Here is a 15,911-nt window from a genome sequence, read left to right as displayed (position 1 = left end):
CATTTAATACCCTTGGCCTAAAAAATCAGGAGCTTCAAGCCCAGCAAACTGCCTAAAATATGATTTAAAGGATCAGATTACGCGCCACGTTCTTTTCTCCGCCAAACAAGGTTGGGACCCTGAGGGGTACTGGCCTGCTTGCGTACTACACTGCCTGCTTGATTTCAAATTGACATCCATTTCGGGTCATTGAGCAGTACCTTCCTTATCGTACTCCTGATCATGAAACTATACATTTGCATTTGTTACTTTCACTGTTGGGAACGCGCTGATACCGGTGAACCGCCAGAACCAATTCACTCCGGTACAGTTCTCGAAACATTTTGATGTAGTCGTGTTTTGTGTCCAGTCATTGTGTTACAACGATGTAGCAACCAGAAATGCCAGCTCATATTGTTGCAAGTGAGGTACAAACAGTCTGAAAACGGCATAGGTGTGACACCTCGATGATCCGCAGCGGGGCAAACCAATACTGAAAAGCAAGCTATATCTGTTTTTTTCGCTAGACTTTGGTATAAATGCACTATTGGATTTGACATTCTTAGCCTTTGTTGCTGCATCTTGAATTTGTAAAAGGCTTAGGGATGATCTATTGCTTCACGACTCTGACCCCAGGCAATGTTGTGATCCCTCCAATTTCTTGCCTGCCTCGATATAGGGAATCCCAATCCAGCTCAACGAGTATCACACCCTTCTTCGTCTGAAGATATGTTTCTTGACAGCAGGTCTTCGTTGATTCTTGTCACGTAAGGAATATTGCATTCATGCACAGGCAATGGTGAAGTGTCTGGTGGAACCCATGAGTACAGATTGGCGTCTATGTTTACAAATACAGATTGATTTGAAAGTCAATGAATAACCCTCCAACTCCAATATATCAAGAAACATCCGGTCCAAATCTAAATTGACCCCTTCCCAGAACGCCGCTTCGATCCATCCGTCTAGTCACAACTCCCCAGTTCCGTCCAGCCCTCCACTAAAACTCCTCGAGTCACGTTCTTAGTCCAGCGCGAATCGTGCAGGATTCTTCTCGGGTATGGGAAGAGTATCGACGGTCTCTAACGAGACAAGAGACTCGGAGGTGAGAGACGATGCCGATGAAGCATCCTTCTGGTACGCGGGAGGCCCGAAACCTTGCTCATTGGCAATGTAAACAGGGCTTGCATCCGGAGTGATGGTGATGCTTGGAAGTGGGTTGACTTGTTGTTTCGACCGAAGTGCTTTAGACGTGGCTCCTGCCATTTCGGCCTTGCGCATTTTGCGTTCCTTGTGGTCGTCGTACAAGGCTTTGCCGGCGAGGAGAGTGAGGACGATAAGGACCATGATGAATACTGAGAAGATTGAGAGATTGGTCGTTGAAATGGTATGAGTCTATTTGAACTGGTAATCTTTGGATTTGAAATGGACTGTAATGGTGATGTAGGTATTGAAGTGAGTCTTGATGTGATTGATGATATTGACTTTTGAGGAATCGTCGTGGGTTTATATCCTGAGAAACTCCTTTCGCTTCAGTTACACTGCCTGTTCACTGCGTCATTTGAATTTCAAATTCCAGAATCATATGCACATCTCGGGTCCAAAATGTGTGAACCCGAGCTCTAAGCCCCACGCAGCCGCACACGGTTAGGGACCGTCAGACGGGGCGCAGCCGATTCACGTGACCATGTAAACACAAATCACAGGGGCTGATGTGTCGGTGCCTGGCTTTTAACCTTCTGAGCTTGCACTTTTGCTTTTTCTGACGAACAAATAATTGCTTAGCTTTTATGTTTACATTGCGCCATCCCGCTTCAAAGACATTCTTTGGTTGCATTGAAGTGCATGGTTTATGGATCCCTGCGCAGTCACCTGCTTCGCCGATTTAGGGCTGGAGGTGGAAGGAACACGACCACAATGAAAATCAGATAATAATCAGAAAGAAATAGGGAAAGAAATGACTGGGAAAGTTCGAACAAGTCAGGTTGAAACACATACACTTTGGTTCGGCTTTACAGGGATAGAGTGGCCCTTTCAGAACAGAGAAATGTATTCTTCAGTCATACAGCCTATCAAACCTATGTATCGTCAGATCTTTTTCTTCACTAGAAGTTCCAGCCTTCTTATTGCCCTTACCATTCATAATGTCTCCAGTACCCGTGGCACTGGACTCCGAACTCTCATCATTGCCTCTACCGGGCTGGCTTCCCTACCGAGATTCTGGCGACCGCCAGCCCCAGATTCGTTGAATGTCTATTAATTCCAGGCAATGAACGAATTCGATTCACTCCAAGTGCCTCTACATCTATCTATCCGGTAGCCGGTACGACCCGCATTATCGTCATTGCATTGGATGTAGGACACTTTCTACTTAGAATAACTCTGTCCTGGCCCTCCAGGCAACCAATCCGGTACACCACCCTCCTCGACCTCCAACCATTTGGAAGGACATGCATCGGTGATCCGGGCTCTATGAAAGATCATACCTCGTGAGCTATATTTCTAGGACTTTGGAGTCAAGTCTTATGTATCAACCATCGCACTCGGAGGATATCAGAATGCCGCGGAGGACTCGGTGTCTTTGCTTCGGTCTGAAAGTTTGTTTATCTGGCTGGATTCACGACGTCAGAATATACGGTATTGAACTGACCATTCGGATGGCATGCTGGGGCCCTCGCAAAGTCGGAAAAACTCTAAGTTTCCCCTCCTCGCTCTTCTCGCAGCGAGCCGCCGAAAGTCTTGTCGGCTCTTGTCCATCTTGTCGTTTGTTTCTCCGCGTTTCATCATGATGGAATGATTATTGCCCCGCACACTGTCGGATTTTGAAACCCCGCAATGCTCGGGTTCCTCTTCTGCTCGTGCACTTGGGTGACAGCGGCTTCAGTATGATGAACTCCAGCACAGGCGGGGACCCATCCTTCTCCATTTGCATGATGCTGCGACCCGTCCTGCCGGCACTGATCCATTTACAGTAGATATTCCGGAGCCCTGTTGCATATTGGGGTGCCATTTCAGATTTGAATGGTAAAACAGTTGATTACGTGAACTTTCATACCCAAAGTAGTTCATGTGTTTCTTATGTGATCCATGCAGCCCGTGGGAAAATTTCTGCCAAGATTGGCGTTCGTAGACTGCGGGAGGATTCAAATGGGAGATCTGAATGGTAGGACCGGTACTCGGAGAGAACTGGTGCCATACCTTATCCTACCCCTGCGCACAGAAGATGGGAGAGGGGCCCATCGCAAACCCATTCCGCAATGTTGCGAACAAATCTTCGCAATCCATCACGTTCACACTTTTCAAGGGCCTGGAATTTTGGGCCTAGTACTCATCATGCCAAAGCGAGCTGTTGATGGCTTCTGGTCCAGTCTGTAGCGAAACGGCTGGGCAAGCCAGAACTCGAGGATTAAGTGTAAAGCTCAATCCTTGAGGCGGCCCAGATGTGCCCAATGCTGCCGCAGCCATTCGGATTCTTGGGATTATTTCGAAACATTTTTCTTTCCATGGAGCACTGATGGCGACTGAGGCGACACTCAGGCATTATATTCGCAAAGACAGGTCATACTTGATTTATTGAGATGGGGTAGATTATTCCATACTATTATCGAGCAGAGTACTTGGGCCGGTCTTCTCTTCGTTTTACAGATAGAACAGTCTCGGCTTTCTAATCAATGACGCTGCCAGACAAGCATGATTGTAAGAGGCTCACAATGCCATTCCAAATTCTTTCCAAGCAGCTTACGACGCGCCGAAAAATCCACGATAATCGCCGGAGCTCGTGCAGCGCCTCCGGTGGGAGGATGCCCGAGAAAGTGGCCTACCGTCTATTTCCTTTGAGCTTTATCATTTGGATGCTCCAACACTGTATGTGCGAGACTAAAGGATAGAATGGTCTGAGTTTTGTCCAAATCATTCATCAATCTTTACCAAGTAGCCCCTGTTTTGAAGGTTGCTATCACTGGATTCCACTGCACACAATGAATCGATAATTCCAGCAGCCACTATTGGTCTACAATAATTAGTCCTCCGGAGTCCCACATAACCGTTATGACGCATTCACACTCTCCGTATCACGTGAGTATATGGGCTCATTTTTGAAACAGTACTGGGGAAAGTTCAGCTAAGCGAGCCGCGGCGGCGCGAATTGTTTTGATTAACAGGCCTTGTGAAACCATGAGAATGTCACCTATAGAGTCTATATAGCCAAGCTAGCATAGCAAGCCAATGAGAGCTACCAATGCTCATAGGTCCGAGTGCCAAAGAGCTTATTTGGACATCCTGTGGAGCTCATTGGCAGCGAGAACAATTTAAGGTTGGACGTGGGGGAATATTCCCCGATGTTGATGCTTGAGCGCAGGGAGTAGATCCCGCAACGACCAATAAATGATCAAAGACCACTAAGTTTGCTTGAAAGAGCCAAGGGTTCGCATCGGTCAACCTTGCCATCAAGTTCTGATGAAAAGGAGCGAGTACCGTTATCTTCGGCTTCACGTTTCGACAGAGTGTGATACTGGCGAACCTTCCTTGTCCACGGCCTTCATGCCCTGTAGGGTGTCGATGAGCCATACAATGCTCAATGCGCAAGTAAAGGTGTGGTAGTTCGGTCTTCAACGGACAAACGTCATCAGTGGGTTTGCCGCAGCCAGTCCCAACAGACCATTCGTCGAGTTTCACTCTTGCTCCCGGACGGACGAACCATTCGCAGGGCGAATGGACGAGGGTTCTCTTGGGGTGAAGACAAGATTCCATGCACCGCGATTATCTGAACTATCCATTCGCTGCGAGATAACTCAGGCCTTCAATCGGGCGGGGCCGAAGAAGCCCAACGCTGCCTTCTCCTGCATATTTCTCCGTGGGTGTACATGTTCCGAGCAAACTCTACAGTTGCGAACTAATCGGGTGCAAAGGCCAGACCAGATTCCTAGTCTTGGACAAAGTTCATCTCCGTACTTAATAATTTCATTCCCGTCAACGAACACCATCTCATCATAAACCACCCATCAACTGGTTCCAGCTTATCAGATGGAACAGTGCCGTCCTCCCTCGATAGGACAATAAGCTGACCAAATACTACCATCCTTTCAACAGTCGACATCATCTGGAATGGAGAAAGTCGATGTTGTCTTCATTCATTCTGTCTGAACTCCATCTATCTCAACGTTCGCTCATAATGGCTCCCATTCTTTCTTCCACGCCGTTGCTGGCCTTGGCCAATATTTTGTCTTCGAGCTTCTCGGGTCAAACTTGGCCCCAAAAGAGGGCAGATGCAACAAAGATGCCAGCAAATGTAAGCACTTCTCAAGTACCTTTTCGGTCAAAATGAACTGGATATCTACTTAAGATCAACATTACTTCATTGGCCTCCGTGATTGACAATCTCTTGGCAGGTCCTCGACTCTACTGTCTCGACACAGACGGATGAGCTGCAGAAAGAGAGCGCTCGAGAGCGTCTTATCATAATGATTCTTGTTGGAACTATCGTTTTGTCTTTCGTTGCACTACTCGCATATTTCATCCATCGCAGGTTCAAGTTGGTTGTGGCGCGGAAACTTTTAGACGATCTTGAGGCTGGACGGAAAGAAGTCACGGAGGCTCGCGCGTTTCGACCACAAGACGATACTTTGAAGGAGGGCTACTACACACCATTCGCGGCCGAGGATGGAAACATCTATGTCCGAACACCAGTTTTACAAACGCCAGCCAGGACACATCGATCGAATTCCACCCCATCCGTTGTTTTGACTCGCATCAGCGTTGGCACTGTTCCCGGCGTTGAACCTCATCCTCTTTTCCATCCGGGCATCAAGAGATCCCGAACTCTCCCCACCCAGAAAGCTCCTCAATATTCTAATCGTGCCATGAGAGGCGCAATGTCATATCCTAATATCTATGACGACCAAGACCAGTCGTTGAAATCTCAGCCTTCATCCATTTCGCTCGGATCATACTACCGAGCAGAGTCAAAGCCGATGACTCCCTTCTCTACCATGCAAACACGACGACCAGAAACACCTCCTACGGATGTGGATACGCCACGAAGGAGTGCACCACCTCCACCGTTGAGTCGAAAGCAGATACACTCCTTCTGGTCTGTATCTGATTCAGCCAGCAACGCTCCGTCTTCACCCAGCCTTCACTCGCCGGGAACATATCCAAGAGACTTGGCCCCTCGCCCAGCGCCTACACTATTCGGTTTTGGACAAGTGCCCTGCGAAGATCCAGCTACTCCGCATCCTGGAAAGCCTGTCCCAATTGGAACTCCAATCAGACCAATATTTTCTATTGACAAAGATGGCACACTTCCAGCCTTGTCTTACCCTCTACCCCTTCTGTTACGGAAGTCCTCATCAACTCTACCTCGATTACAACTTCCACTGTCACCACCGCTTTCCCCAAGAGCAGTAGCGCCCTCAGCACCGCCGGCCACATCACCTCTTAGTCAAGCGGATGAACCACCCACAGCAAAAATCGAGAGATGGCTATCTGGATCAGGGTCTACTGGAACAGCATCAATCATCGAATCTGTATTGAATTCTAATCGGAGATCAAGTGAACCAGACATCTATCGGACCGATTCCCCTCTACGGAGAGAGAAAGTCACACCCATCAGATCAATGAGAAGTTCTCGGAGGAGTTCACATAGTGGGGAAGAGATTTTCATTGGGGCTGCATTTTAGGCGTTTTGACACGACCTACTAGGGTCACAAAGGAGTTTCGGTTGGCTGCAAAGAAAAGGATACGATACCAAGGAACAGGGCAAGGAAATTGTCACTTAGGAGTTCCGAAATTTAGAGTAATAACAATTTTGACACAACCATTTCCATGTTCCTACTGCAAACTAAAAACTAGTCCCAAGGTTAGAAGTCTCACGCGAGTTAGATACTTTTCCGCATTCTTGCTACTGTCAGCACTAACTATCGGCTCTGTCCACATTTCGTCCCCCAACCTGTCCCCCATGTTTCAACTGCTGACTATCCGTCAACCTCGAATCCATGCGCATTAACACAGATCATAGCGGCAGGGAATGCGACGGCCGGCCCCACTCGCCCTCCTTCTGCTTCCATAACCTCCAAGCTTCACCACCCACCCATTCCACCACCATCATCCCTGTGCCTTCGGCACTCGGCCGCGAGTCAGCTAGGCCGCGAACACTTTTTCTGGCGGAACCTAATCGAGGAATCGGTTGATTTAACCATAAGTTAGCCACTCGGAAAACATTAAGACGCCGTTCCCGTCTTCTTATTTCCTGATTCTTGAAAACATACTTTGACTGGTTCTTGGGAAAATTGCAAAAATGTGGACGGCCTGACTATGGGGAGTGTGAAGGTTATGTTCGGATTTCAGGTCTGTTAGAGTTGAAAGGGACTTTCCTGGCAGTCAGCAGATTCCTAGTTGCCACATGGTACTGCTTTGCCATGTGCCATATGTTTGAGCTGGCAGGGGAACTGTAAGGTATTGACTTGCTGTGATTGTCACGTGCTCTGACCATTTTTTGGATACCTGGGTCTTCACCTGGGTGGAGTAGCGCTGACACAGGAGCATGTTTGTTTGAGGTTGCGCCAAGGTCAACCGATTTGTAGAAGTCTTGTCCTGATATCAGATAAAGTATGGACTCGCCAAGCCGAGTCGAGTCGTACAACAGATTGTCCGATCCATCGACCTGCCAGATCTTCGATGCATCGCCCCTCCCATATCATACTGGGTGAGGTTTCGATAGTGATGTGGGTACTGATGCTACAGTACCCAGCTCAGAAATAGCAAACTTTTCCTTCTGTCAGACGTGTCAAGAAGTTTGTTGAGACCACGGAAGGAGTTGAGAGTGTTCAGTATCAGTTCATGAAATTTGAATCTCTACGGAGACTCAGGGGAAAAAGTTTGTGCCCCACTGCTATTAGAATATTCTTGGAGAAAACTCTGAGTCTTATAGTTGAACCAACAGTTTTGTGTTCATCTGTAGCAGAGGGAATGACTCGCGTCATGATACATATGAATCCGAATAAGGAGAGCCACAGTATGTCTACATATGGAAACTCATTTGGCTTCCTGTCTACAGATGACTCTCCTGTGCTTTATTCCAAGCTTAACACCGGGAAGCTACTTTTGGTCTGCGTAAGGTCGCTTTGACCTTTGTTTACTTAGCTCAGGTGAAACCGAGACTGAAGCGAACACAATACCGTTCAAGCGGTCGATGGAACTGCACGGATTCCAACTATCATCACGCACTTTATGATTAACAGCTACCATGGGAGGATCTGATGATAGCTTACACCGTAAGACCCGAGAACATGCAACAGTCCAGATGCTGTGTAATCTGTTCATGCACACGTGACCCGCTTTTATTCCACGTGCCGATCCAACATGTGAATTCTGCATGTCTCACCTGACTCTCCCCACGTTTCACAAACATCAACCTTATCGTCGGCGACCGCCTGGTTTTCAATACTACGATGAAAAATCACAAAGACATGCCCGACATGCATCCTCCATGTCTCGTCGATTGCGATGACATTCCGTCTGGGCACAAAGAAGATGGACCTCGGCGACCACAGCCGACGACGACGCCACGGGAGGCGCAGATCAAGCCCATTCGCACGTCATTCGGCGACGCCAAAATGCAAACAAGAACCTCAAAGGGGATAGGGTCGCACTTGGACCCGGGGCGTGGGAGCTGAAAAAGAAGGGAAGAGGAGGGTGACGGGACAACTTTATTTTGACGTTCATTGAGCTTCATCGTGGCTTCTCTCTCCTGAGTGAATAACCCGGGCCGAGTCATCGATACGAATATCACATTTTTGATATTGCTCACTTGCGGCTCTCTCACACTCGGCTTCACTTGCTTGCTCCCGCATCTGCAGTCAGCACCTTGTTTGTCTTGTACCGGCGCATACAAGGAGAGCTGAGAGATACATCCCTACCTCTACTCAAGCCCACATCAATACAAACCTGCATCGGAAGCATTACGAAAACGGCGATATGGCGGCGGCGACGTTCAGATCAGTCGTGTCGGGATCGATTTTTGGCGCAGCTCTGACCGCCGCTGGCGTCTATTCGCCTTCGGTCATCATTGGACAGATGCAGCTGAAAGACTTTCATATGTTGAAGGCCTTTCTTGCGGCAAGCGCAAGCAGTGCGTAAGTTCACCTTCTTGATACTTGAATAAGATTATATTCTTTTCTTCATACCAGAAGGTGAATTCATAGATTGGGAATCAAAGCTAATGGTGTCTAGTATCGCGATCATCCTAGCAAACAAATACAACATCTCATCTTGCAAACCTCGCACACCCGCAACACTCAACCTGTTCAGTCCCTATGATGGAAACATCGTCGGTGGCGCCCTCCTGGGATTTGGCATGTCGCTCACAGGCGCATGTCCCGGCACTCTCATCCCTCAACTCACGACAGGCGTCCCATCCGGTCCTCGCGTCCTTTTCGGTGGCCTTGTGGGGGGTATCCTTTACTCGCGTTTTGGTAAGCCTTTGCTAGGACAAGTACAGAACAGAGCCCTTTTAGAAAATCCGACTGTCTTCCAAAGCCTTCAAATTAAGCAGGGGAATGCGACGGCTGTGTATGAGGCGATGTGTCTGGGCATGATAGGAACTCTGATGCACTACTTCCCCGACAAAGTCGATCTCCTCTCACTACCTGTAGTTGGCGGTCTACTCATTGGATTCAGCCAGGTAGCCAGCCTATTATTAACAGGCGGCACATTGGGTATCTCTTCCGCCTACGAGCACCTGGGAGACTTGTTCTGGTGGGCTGAAGAGTCTGTGCTCGAAGGCAGAAAAGGGCCAAGACCAAGTATCAAGTCCACTGCCTTTGCAGCAGGAACTGTTTTAGGCAGTTGGGGATTGTTCAGATACCTCGAATTGGATACTTCAACTTCAGATTTTGAGATCGGTACTGCGAGAGCGATCTTTGGGGGTGTGTTACTCACATTCGGGTCGAGGCTCGCCGGTGGTTGTACAAGCGGACATGGGATCAGTGGCATGTCTCAGCTGTCTATTTCAAGCATTATTACAGTTGCTTCTATGTTTGGAGGCGGGATTGCGCTAACTGCTGTCATTCAGTAGGATTGGAAAGGCCGAGATGAGGTAGGATAATGCTTTGGTGTGGAGTCCACGGGGTTTTGGGGTATGGCGTATGGCGTATTCGTTGAGATACCCCTTTGATTTCTAGGATGATATTACATCAATGCAAGTTTCAAGACATTGACTTGATCCCCCAATTCAATGAGTTCCGTACATAATGACAACTTCTGAAGACTGATGACCTCGCTTTGGGTTCACGAATACCGAAGCTCTGAAACAACTAGAGTGCTTTTGCAACTAGGATATCATCATTCCACGCCGAGCCTAGATTACTGTCGCACTATATGCATGTATTACGGCGTCATACATTACGAGGATATATTCACCTACCTGCCCAACAGTAACGCAAATTTTTTGGTCCTCAAAATCAGGTTAGGTACAGAGTCACGTGACATGTGATCAGTCTCTCACTTCTCTTGCTGCAACCGCTCGAATGAAGAGCTCGATACTCACGCACTCTATTGAGATATATTTCTGACCCAACTCACTTCCCTCCCTCGCGGTTTGGCCTAGTAGAGAAACAACTATTTCAAGACTAAGTAAGCCAAGGGGAGCGAACCTACTCATCACAAATAGAACCGATGAACCAACCTACTTGGATCAGACAACATGCGAAAATAATATAGAAATGTACGGCACAATCTATTGATGAACCGTTTAACTACTGGGGATTTCTTCCGAAAACTAGGTGCTCATCTCGACTTTGTAAATAAAGTAAGTGAAGTAAAGATTGTGTGAAGTGCCCAAAGCACAGAATCAAATCATGTAAAGAGAAGCTGCTCTTCGAAAGCTAGAAATTCCCAAATCTCTTCTTCAGTTCCTCTTGAACCATCTCAATTGCAACGCAATCAAAATAACAGGCAGCACACTAACAATCTCACCCAAGCCAGCATACTCTGGTGGGATTCTGGCATTGACAAACGCGCCAGCAGCCAACAATACAGCGATTGTATTGTAGACGAATGACCAAGTGAAATTGAAGACAATACGACGGAATGCCGCACGAGAGAGGTCAATCAGAACAAGTACACCGTCCAGTGCGGGTCTGACCAGTACAGCATCGGCAGCACTCTGCGCGACGTCTGTTCCGCTGTTCATGTGTAGGCCGATGCTGGCTTGGGCAAGGGCTACTGCATCATTGGTGCCGTCTCCACAAAAGAGAATGACGTCTTTGTTTCGGTCCATGAGGTTCTTGATATACTTTTGCTTGTCGCCGGGGGAGCAACGTGATCTGATGTGAGATGATTCAATGCCAAGTTCGTTTCCAATGCGTTGGACAGCGCCGTCATCGTCACCGCTGACGATGGAGACGGAGATACCACGGGTTTGGAGTTCGATCACTGTAGATTTGGCGTCTGGTCTGAGAGCGTCGTCTAGTCCGTAGACTGCAATCAGGTCCTCGCCAAGGGCAACACAAAAGACGGTTCGGCCTTGAGAAAGAAGCGCCGAGACCTGGGGATTGTCTTGAACTTCCAACCAGCGAGAGTTCCCGCCACGAAGGCGAATGTTGCCTGCACTTAGCTTTCCTTCCATTCCACTACCTGTCACGGATCGGACTTCCTCGACTGCAGCGGGCTTAACACCTTGTGCCATCAAGTGACCAGCGACAGCAGCGGAGACGGGATGCTTGTTGTTGATGGTGAGTCCAAGGACGAGTGAAGCTGCAGACGAGCTTTCGCCTAGGTACTCGTCGCTAGCCACAGACAATTGGCCCATTGTCAGAGTTCCAGTCTTGTCAAATACTACATGAGCAACATTTCTGGCAATCTCGATGGTTTCAGCGGACTTGAAAATGACACCAAATCTGGCTCCCACGCCACCGGCAATGACAACAACCATGGGGATGGCCAGCCCAATAGCACAAGGACAAGATACGATCAGGACAGATATGGCGTATGTTATAGCTTGGACGACAGCAGTTCCTCCGGACTGATCCCTTACAGCCTTGCCAATGGCAACCCAGATCGCAAATGTTATCAGAGTAAGGACGACGACGACTGGTAAAAAGTAAGAAGCCACCCGATCTGCAAGTTCTTGAATCTTAGGCTTGGAAAATTTGGCCGCGTCGACCATTGTTGCGATCTCACTGATTGTGTTCTCCCCCGGCAGTCGCCTGAGGCGGACTGTGAGCGTGCCGGATCCATTAAGACTTCCAGCAATGATATTGGATCCAGCCGATTTATCAACGGGAACAGCCTCGCCTGTAACGTGTGATTCATCGACTTCGCTTTCGCCAGATACAACAGTGCCATCGGTAGCTATGAGAGTATCGGGTAACACTTTGAAGATATCGCCGTATTGGAGAAGGCGTGCATCGATCTCAAGTCCGCTAGGATATTTTTCGTCCACCAGGAGAGCCACACCGCTCTGGAGGGATCTAATTGAAATCGACTCAACCGCTTTGTGTCTCGCAAAGGCACTTACAAGACGGCCAACCATAATCAATGTTACCAGTAAAGTGCTGGTTTCGAAGAATTCTCCCGTCGACAACGGGTGTCCACGAACCTGGTACCCAAATGCAATGACTGAGAAGATGTAGGCAGTGGAAGTGCTCAACACAATCAATAGATCCATCTCAATGACACGAGTGAAAATCAGAGCCTTAAAAGCACTCGGATAGAACGGTCCCGCGACGACGAACTGCACGATTGTGGCGAGTGCCAGCGAGATGGATCCATATAAAACTTCGCGTGGCTTCAAAGGTGCCCAGGCTAGAACCAGCACTGGAATCGTCAGGATAGCGGAGAAAGCTGTCATGAGAGCAGTCTCTCGAACATGCTTGCTCCCAGACTCAAGCTCGGCGTACGGACGAGATGGGGCAAGTGAGATGTCTCTGTCGAATCCCCGCTCAAGCAGATCGCGTGCACCGACAAGTTTGGCATCATAAGCAACGCGGACAGTAGTTTTGTCGAGTGCTGTCATCTCCTCAACACCGTAAGGAAGTTTCTGGTTCACAAAATCCCTGGCATCAGCTTGGACTAGAATATCAAGCGTCTGACCTTGAGTGCTGAGTCTCTGGCAGGCAAAGCCAGTGGTCTTTGCGACTTCTTTGATAAGTTCATCAATAGAAGCTTTCGTATCGAGGTCAAACTCTGCTCGAGCCATGACCAAGCTTGTCTGAAGATTCGTGATACCAGGTAAGATGTTTAGAGAGCGAAAAAGCTTGTTCTCGCATCCTACACATGTCATGCCCTCGATGCTAAGGGTGATATGCTCTGTGACCAAGCCTGCCTTTTCGATGTCGATATTGCTGGCGACATTCGTATGTTGAATCACAAGTTTCTCATCCTTGCTGTCGCCTGCTTTGCAACAATCATCTGATAAGTCTTCTTCGGATGACTCGCAAGTAATAGCATTAATGGCAACCTCGGGACTCTTGCTACAGCAAGATTTGGTGGCACAAGCAGATTCCTTCGACGGGGCCGAAAGTTTCGCTGCATTGGTGTTCTCTTTGAGACAGGTGGACTTTTCTGTAGACTTGTTGCTGCAACACCCCTGCTCAACAGGAGCTGATATTGCCTTATCACCACAGCAAGCTTTGGCGCAAGATTTTTCGGGTGATGGAACAACAGGCTTCTTGGAGCAACAAGAATTGGCGCACCCAGCTTTAATAACCGGAACCTCGTTCTTCTTGGCACAGCAGGATCTTGTGGCACAGTTCTTGTCCTCCTCTCGAAGAGCCTGATTCAGAGCTAATAGCAAGTTTTCAGTCTTTTCGCCGGTGCAGCATCCATCCTTTGCTGACTTTGACTTGGGGCCAATTCCGCATCCAGCTGCAGCCAATGCACTTTCACTGGAAGTCTTCGGCGCGGCGTCACTTGGCATCTGAGATAGACCTGATGAGCAGTCCGTTTTGGTTGGAGCAATCGAACTCGTACCATTGAGTTTCCCCGAGCCACAACATCCAGTATTGGAAGCACAAGGACCTGGTGATGGCTTGCAGCTGGCAATCTTGTCTCTGGCCGACGCATATCCGTCCCCAGTATCGGTGTTTTTCCCGCATGTGGCAGCCTTCTTGGTGGGCTTGCTGCATGTACCAGCCTCCTTTGCAGAGCAGCATCCAGATGTAGAAGGTCGCAGACTGCTCGAAGATGTAGAAGCTCGGGGGGTAGCTGATCTCAAAGATCGCTTTGTATGGGGCGAACAACAGGTTTCAAGGTTTCGAGCGAGGAGAGCTCTGCAGATGCAGCCGACAGCTTCCAAAGTTGCGGCATATCGTTCACGTGCAGCCTTGAGTTTCGCAGTTCGGGCAGCTTTCTTGTTGTTCGAATTTGAAGCTTTTCCAGAGCAGCATCCCCCAGCGCAGTGCGGTGTATCTGTGACGTGTAAGCATGAACCAGCGGCACAGCGAGGGTAGCTTTACCAGTAGACTCTGCCTCTTTCGTGCTGCTGGCAGTGTTGGTATCGCTCTCGGCATCACACTCTCTTTGAGCTGCGACTTCAATGCAGGCAGCTGTGTTCTCCATGTTGGTAGATATTCCGCATCGAAGCGTTAGAAAACTTACTATCACAGCAAGCTAGCTTCTGCTGCCCATCTTCCGCCAGGGGAGTTGTTGGGCAAAACTGACATGGAGGAAGGGCGATGTAGTCGCTTCCCATTTCGATAGGCTTCTCCATGGTTGTCCGTTGCTTCTGGGTCTTTGAGTTGTCACGAAGTGTGCTTGGATCGAGGTCGTTGTTGAAACTCGGAGCTGTCACAAGCTGGGCAGGGCGGTGAGGAACCCCACCTCTCGCCAAGCCAACCTTACTTTAGCGATTGAGTGCTGGCATGTTTACATCCATTCAGGGGCTCGCTTCTCTTACCACTCCGGTGATTTAGAACGACTTGGGAAGGTCTTGTTCGATATATACCTCGATCCTCCTTGATGCATTGCTTCTGATCAGGCTAGCTGCGTAGTGCAGGATCTGCTCCATCGAGCCGAGACACTCAAAATGTGTCCGTCTCTGATGGAGGATATTCTTACCTTGAAAGGAGTTACAGCTCAATAGTACACCACTTCACTGAATAAATACGAAAAATAGGTTACACCCTTCTTATCATCGTAACCTCAAATTCCAACGCGGAATTTCAAGTAGCTCAGTTCCAATCCCGCTGGGATGTCCATGTCCACGAAGCTGGACGATCAGACAGCATTGTGTGCATTGTGCGACATTCCGTGGAACCGATGGAAATGAGTGGTCGATCTTGGGATATGTTAGGTAGACTGTACTGCCATGAACAATTCCTAAGTGTGCATCACATATAGCTTTTTCCATTGTGTTACTGACATCGACAAGAATGTGACCAGATTAGCGGATGCCTCCCTGGAAGCCTAGGTAGCGACCAACCCCTGAAGACGCTATAGACGGCTCATGTGCGGGGTAATTTCCTGCCCCAAATAAGATAGCGGGGTAATTCTACAGCGTCCCTCGCCTAGATTTACAGCGCCCGTAGCGCCTGTTTGCTGAGAAGGAATGGAGAGAAGAAGTTTTAACCTCTTCCAATCATCACCTTCAGAACGTGTTTATGTTCCATGTAGGCAGCCGGTTATTGTACCACGAAAGTGGAACGACTGTCGCTACAGATGGTGCCACAAATTGACGATCGATGGTACCGCAATTTCGCTCATGTTAGCAAAGTAAGTCAACTGTAAATATAGGCTGTGAGTCTTCTCTTGTGAACACAATCATCTTCTTTGTGTTAAGATATTTTCCTCCAGTATTTGAAAACAACCAGCACGATCAATAATGAAACTCCCAATCATCCTCTCCCTTCTCACGCTGTCACCCGTGTCAGTCCACAGCTACAGCTGCACAGCCGGCTTCACCATGCTATGCTGCGACATGTTGGCATACAACAATCCCG

The 15,911-nt window shown here is 48.6% G+C and overlaps 4 protein-coding genes across 5 annotated transcripts; 2 read left to right on the top strand and 2 right to left on the bottom strand.

The window, feature by feature from the left end:
* Positions 1–999: 999 nt before the first annotated feature.
* On the bottom strand, positions 1,000–1,323 carry ONS95_011692 (uncharacterized protein; the record flags this gene model as incomplete). Its single annotated transcript, XM_058505319.1, has 1 exon — positions 1,000–1,323. One exon carries the CDS (start codon positions 1,321–1,323, stop codon positions 1,000–1,002), a length of 324 nt encoding a protein of 107 aa, XP_058359876.1.
* Positions 1,324–3,705: 2,382 nt separating this feature from the next.
* Positions 3,706–6,768, top strand: ONS95_011691 (uncharacterized protein). Its single transcript, XM_058505318.1, has 3 exons — positions 3,706–4,828; positions 4,884–5,263; positions 5,364–6,768. The coding sequence occupies exons 2-3, from the start codon at positions 5,093–5,095 to the stop codon at positions 6,651–6,653; spliced, it is 1,461 nt and encodes a 486-aa protein (XP_058359875.1). The 5' UTR covers positions 3,706–4,828; positions 4,884–5,092; the 3' UTR covers positions 6,654–6,768.
* A 1,612-nt stretch (positions 6,769–8,380) lies between these two features.
* ONS95_011690 (uncharacterized protein) lies at positions 8,381–10,291 on the top strand. The gene is made up of 2 exons (XM_058505317.1): positions 8,381–9,107; positions 9,205–10,291. Exons 1-2 carry the CDS (start codon positions 8,950–8,952, stop codon positions 10,046–10,048), a joined length of 1,002 nt encoding a protein of 333 aa, XP_058359874.1. The 5' UTR covers positions 8,381–8,949; the 3' UTR covers positions 10,049–10,291.
* Positions 10,292–10,426: 135 nt separating this feature from the next.
* Positions 10,427–14,730, bottom strand: ONS95_011689 (uncharacterized protein). Of its 2 annotated transcripts, XM_058505316.1 has the most exons (4): positions 14,572–14,730; positions 14,430–14,519; positions 13,945–14,382; positions 10,427–13,891 (listed from the first exon to the last, which is right to left on the bottom strand). In XM_058505316.1, the coding sequence occupies exons 3-4, from the start codon at positions 14,035–14,037 to the stop codon at positions 10,880–10,882; spliced, it is 3,105 nt and encodes a 1,034-aa protein (XP_058359873.1). In that variant the 5' UTR covers positions 14,038–14,382; positions 14,430–14,519; positions 14,572–14,730; the 3' UTR covers positions 10,427–10,879. The 2 variants fall into 2 exon arrangements, with proteins under 2 accessions (XP_058359873.1, XP_058359872.1); XM_058505315.1 differs by having other exon boundaries at positions 10,427–14,382.
* Positions 14,731–15,911: the final 1,181 nt, after the last annotated feature.

Source organism: Cadophora gregata (assembly GCF_030347475.1).
Source record: "Cadophora gregata isolate MNR1 chromosome Unknown scaffold_5, whole genome shotgun sequence".
Lineage (NCBI taxonomy): Eukaryota > Fungi > Ascomycota > Leotiomycetes > Helotiales > Ploettnerulaceae > Cadophora > Cadophora gregata.
Note: the sequence above shows the minus strand (reverse complement) of the source record. Positions and strands in the feature narration are given on the sequence as shown.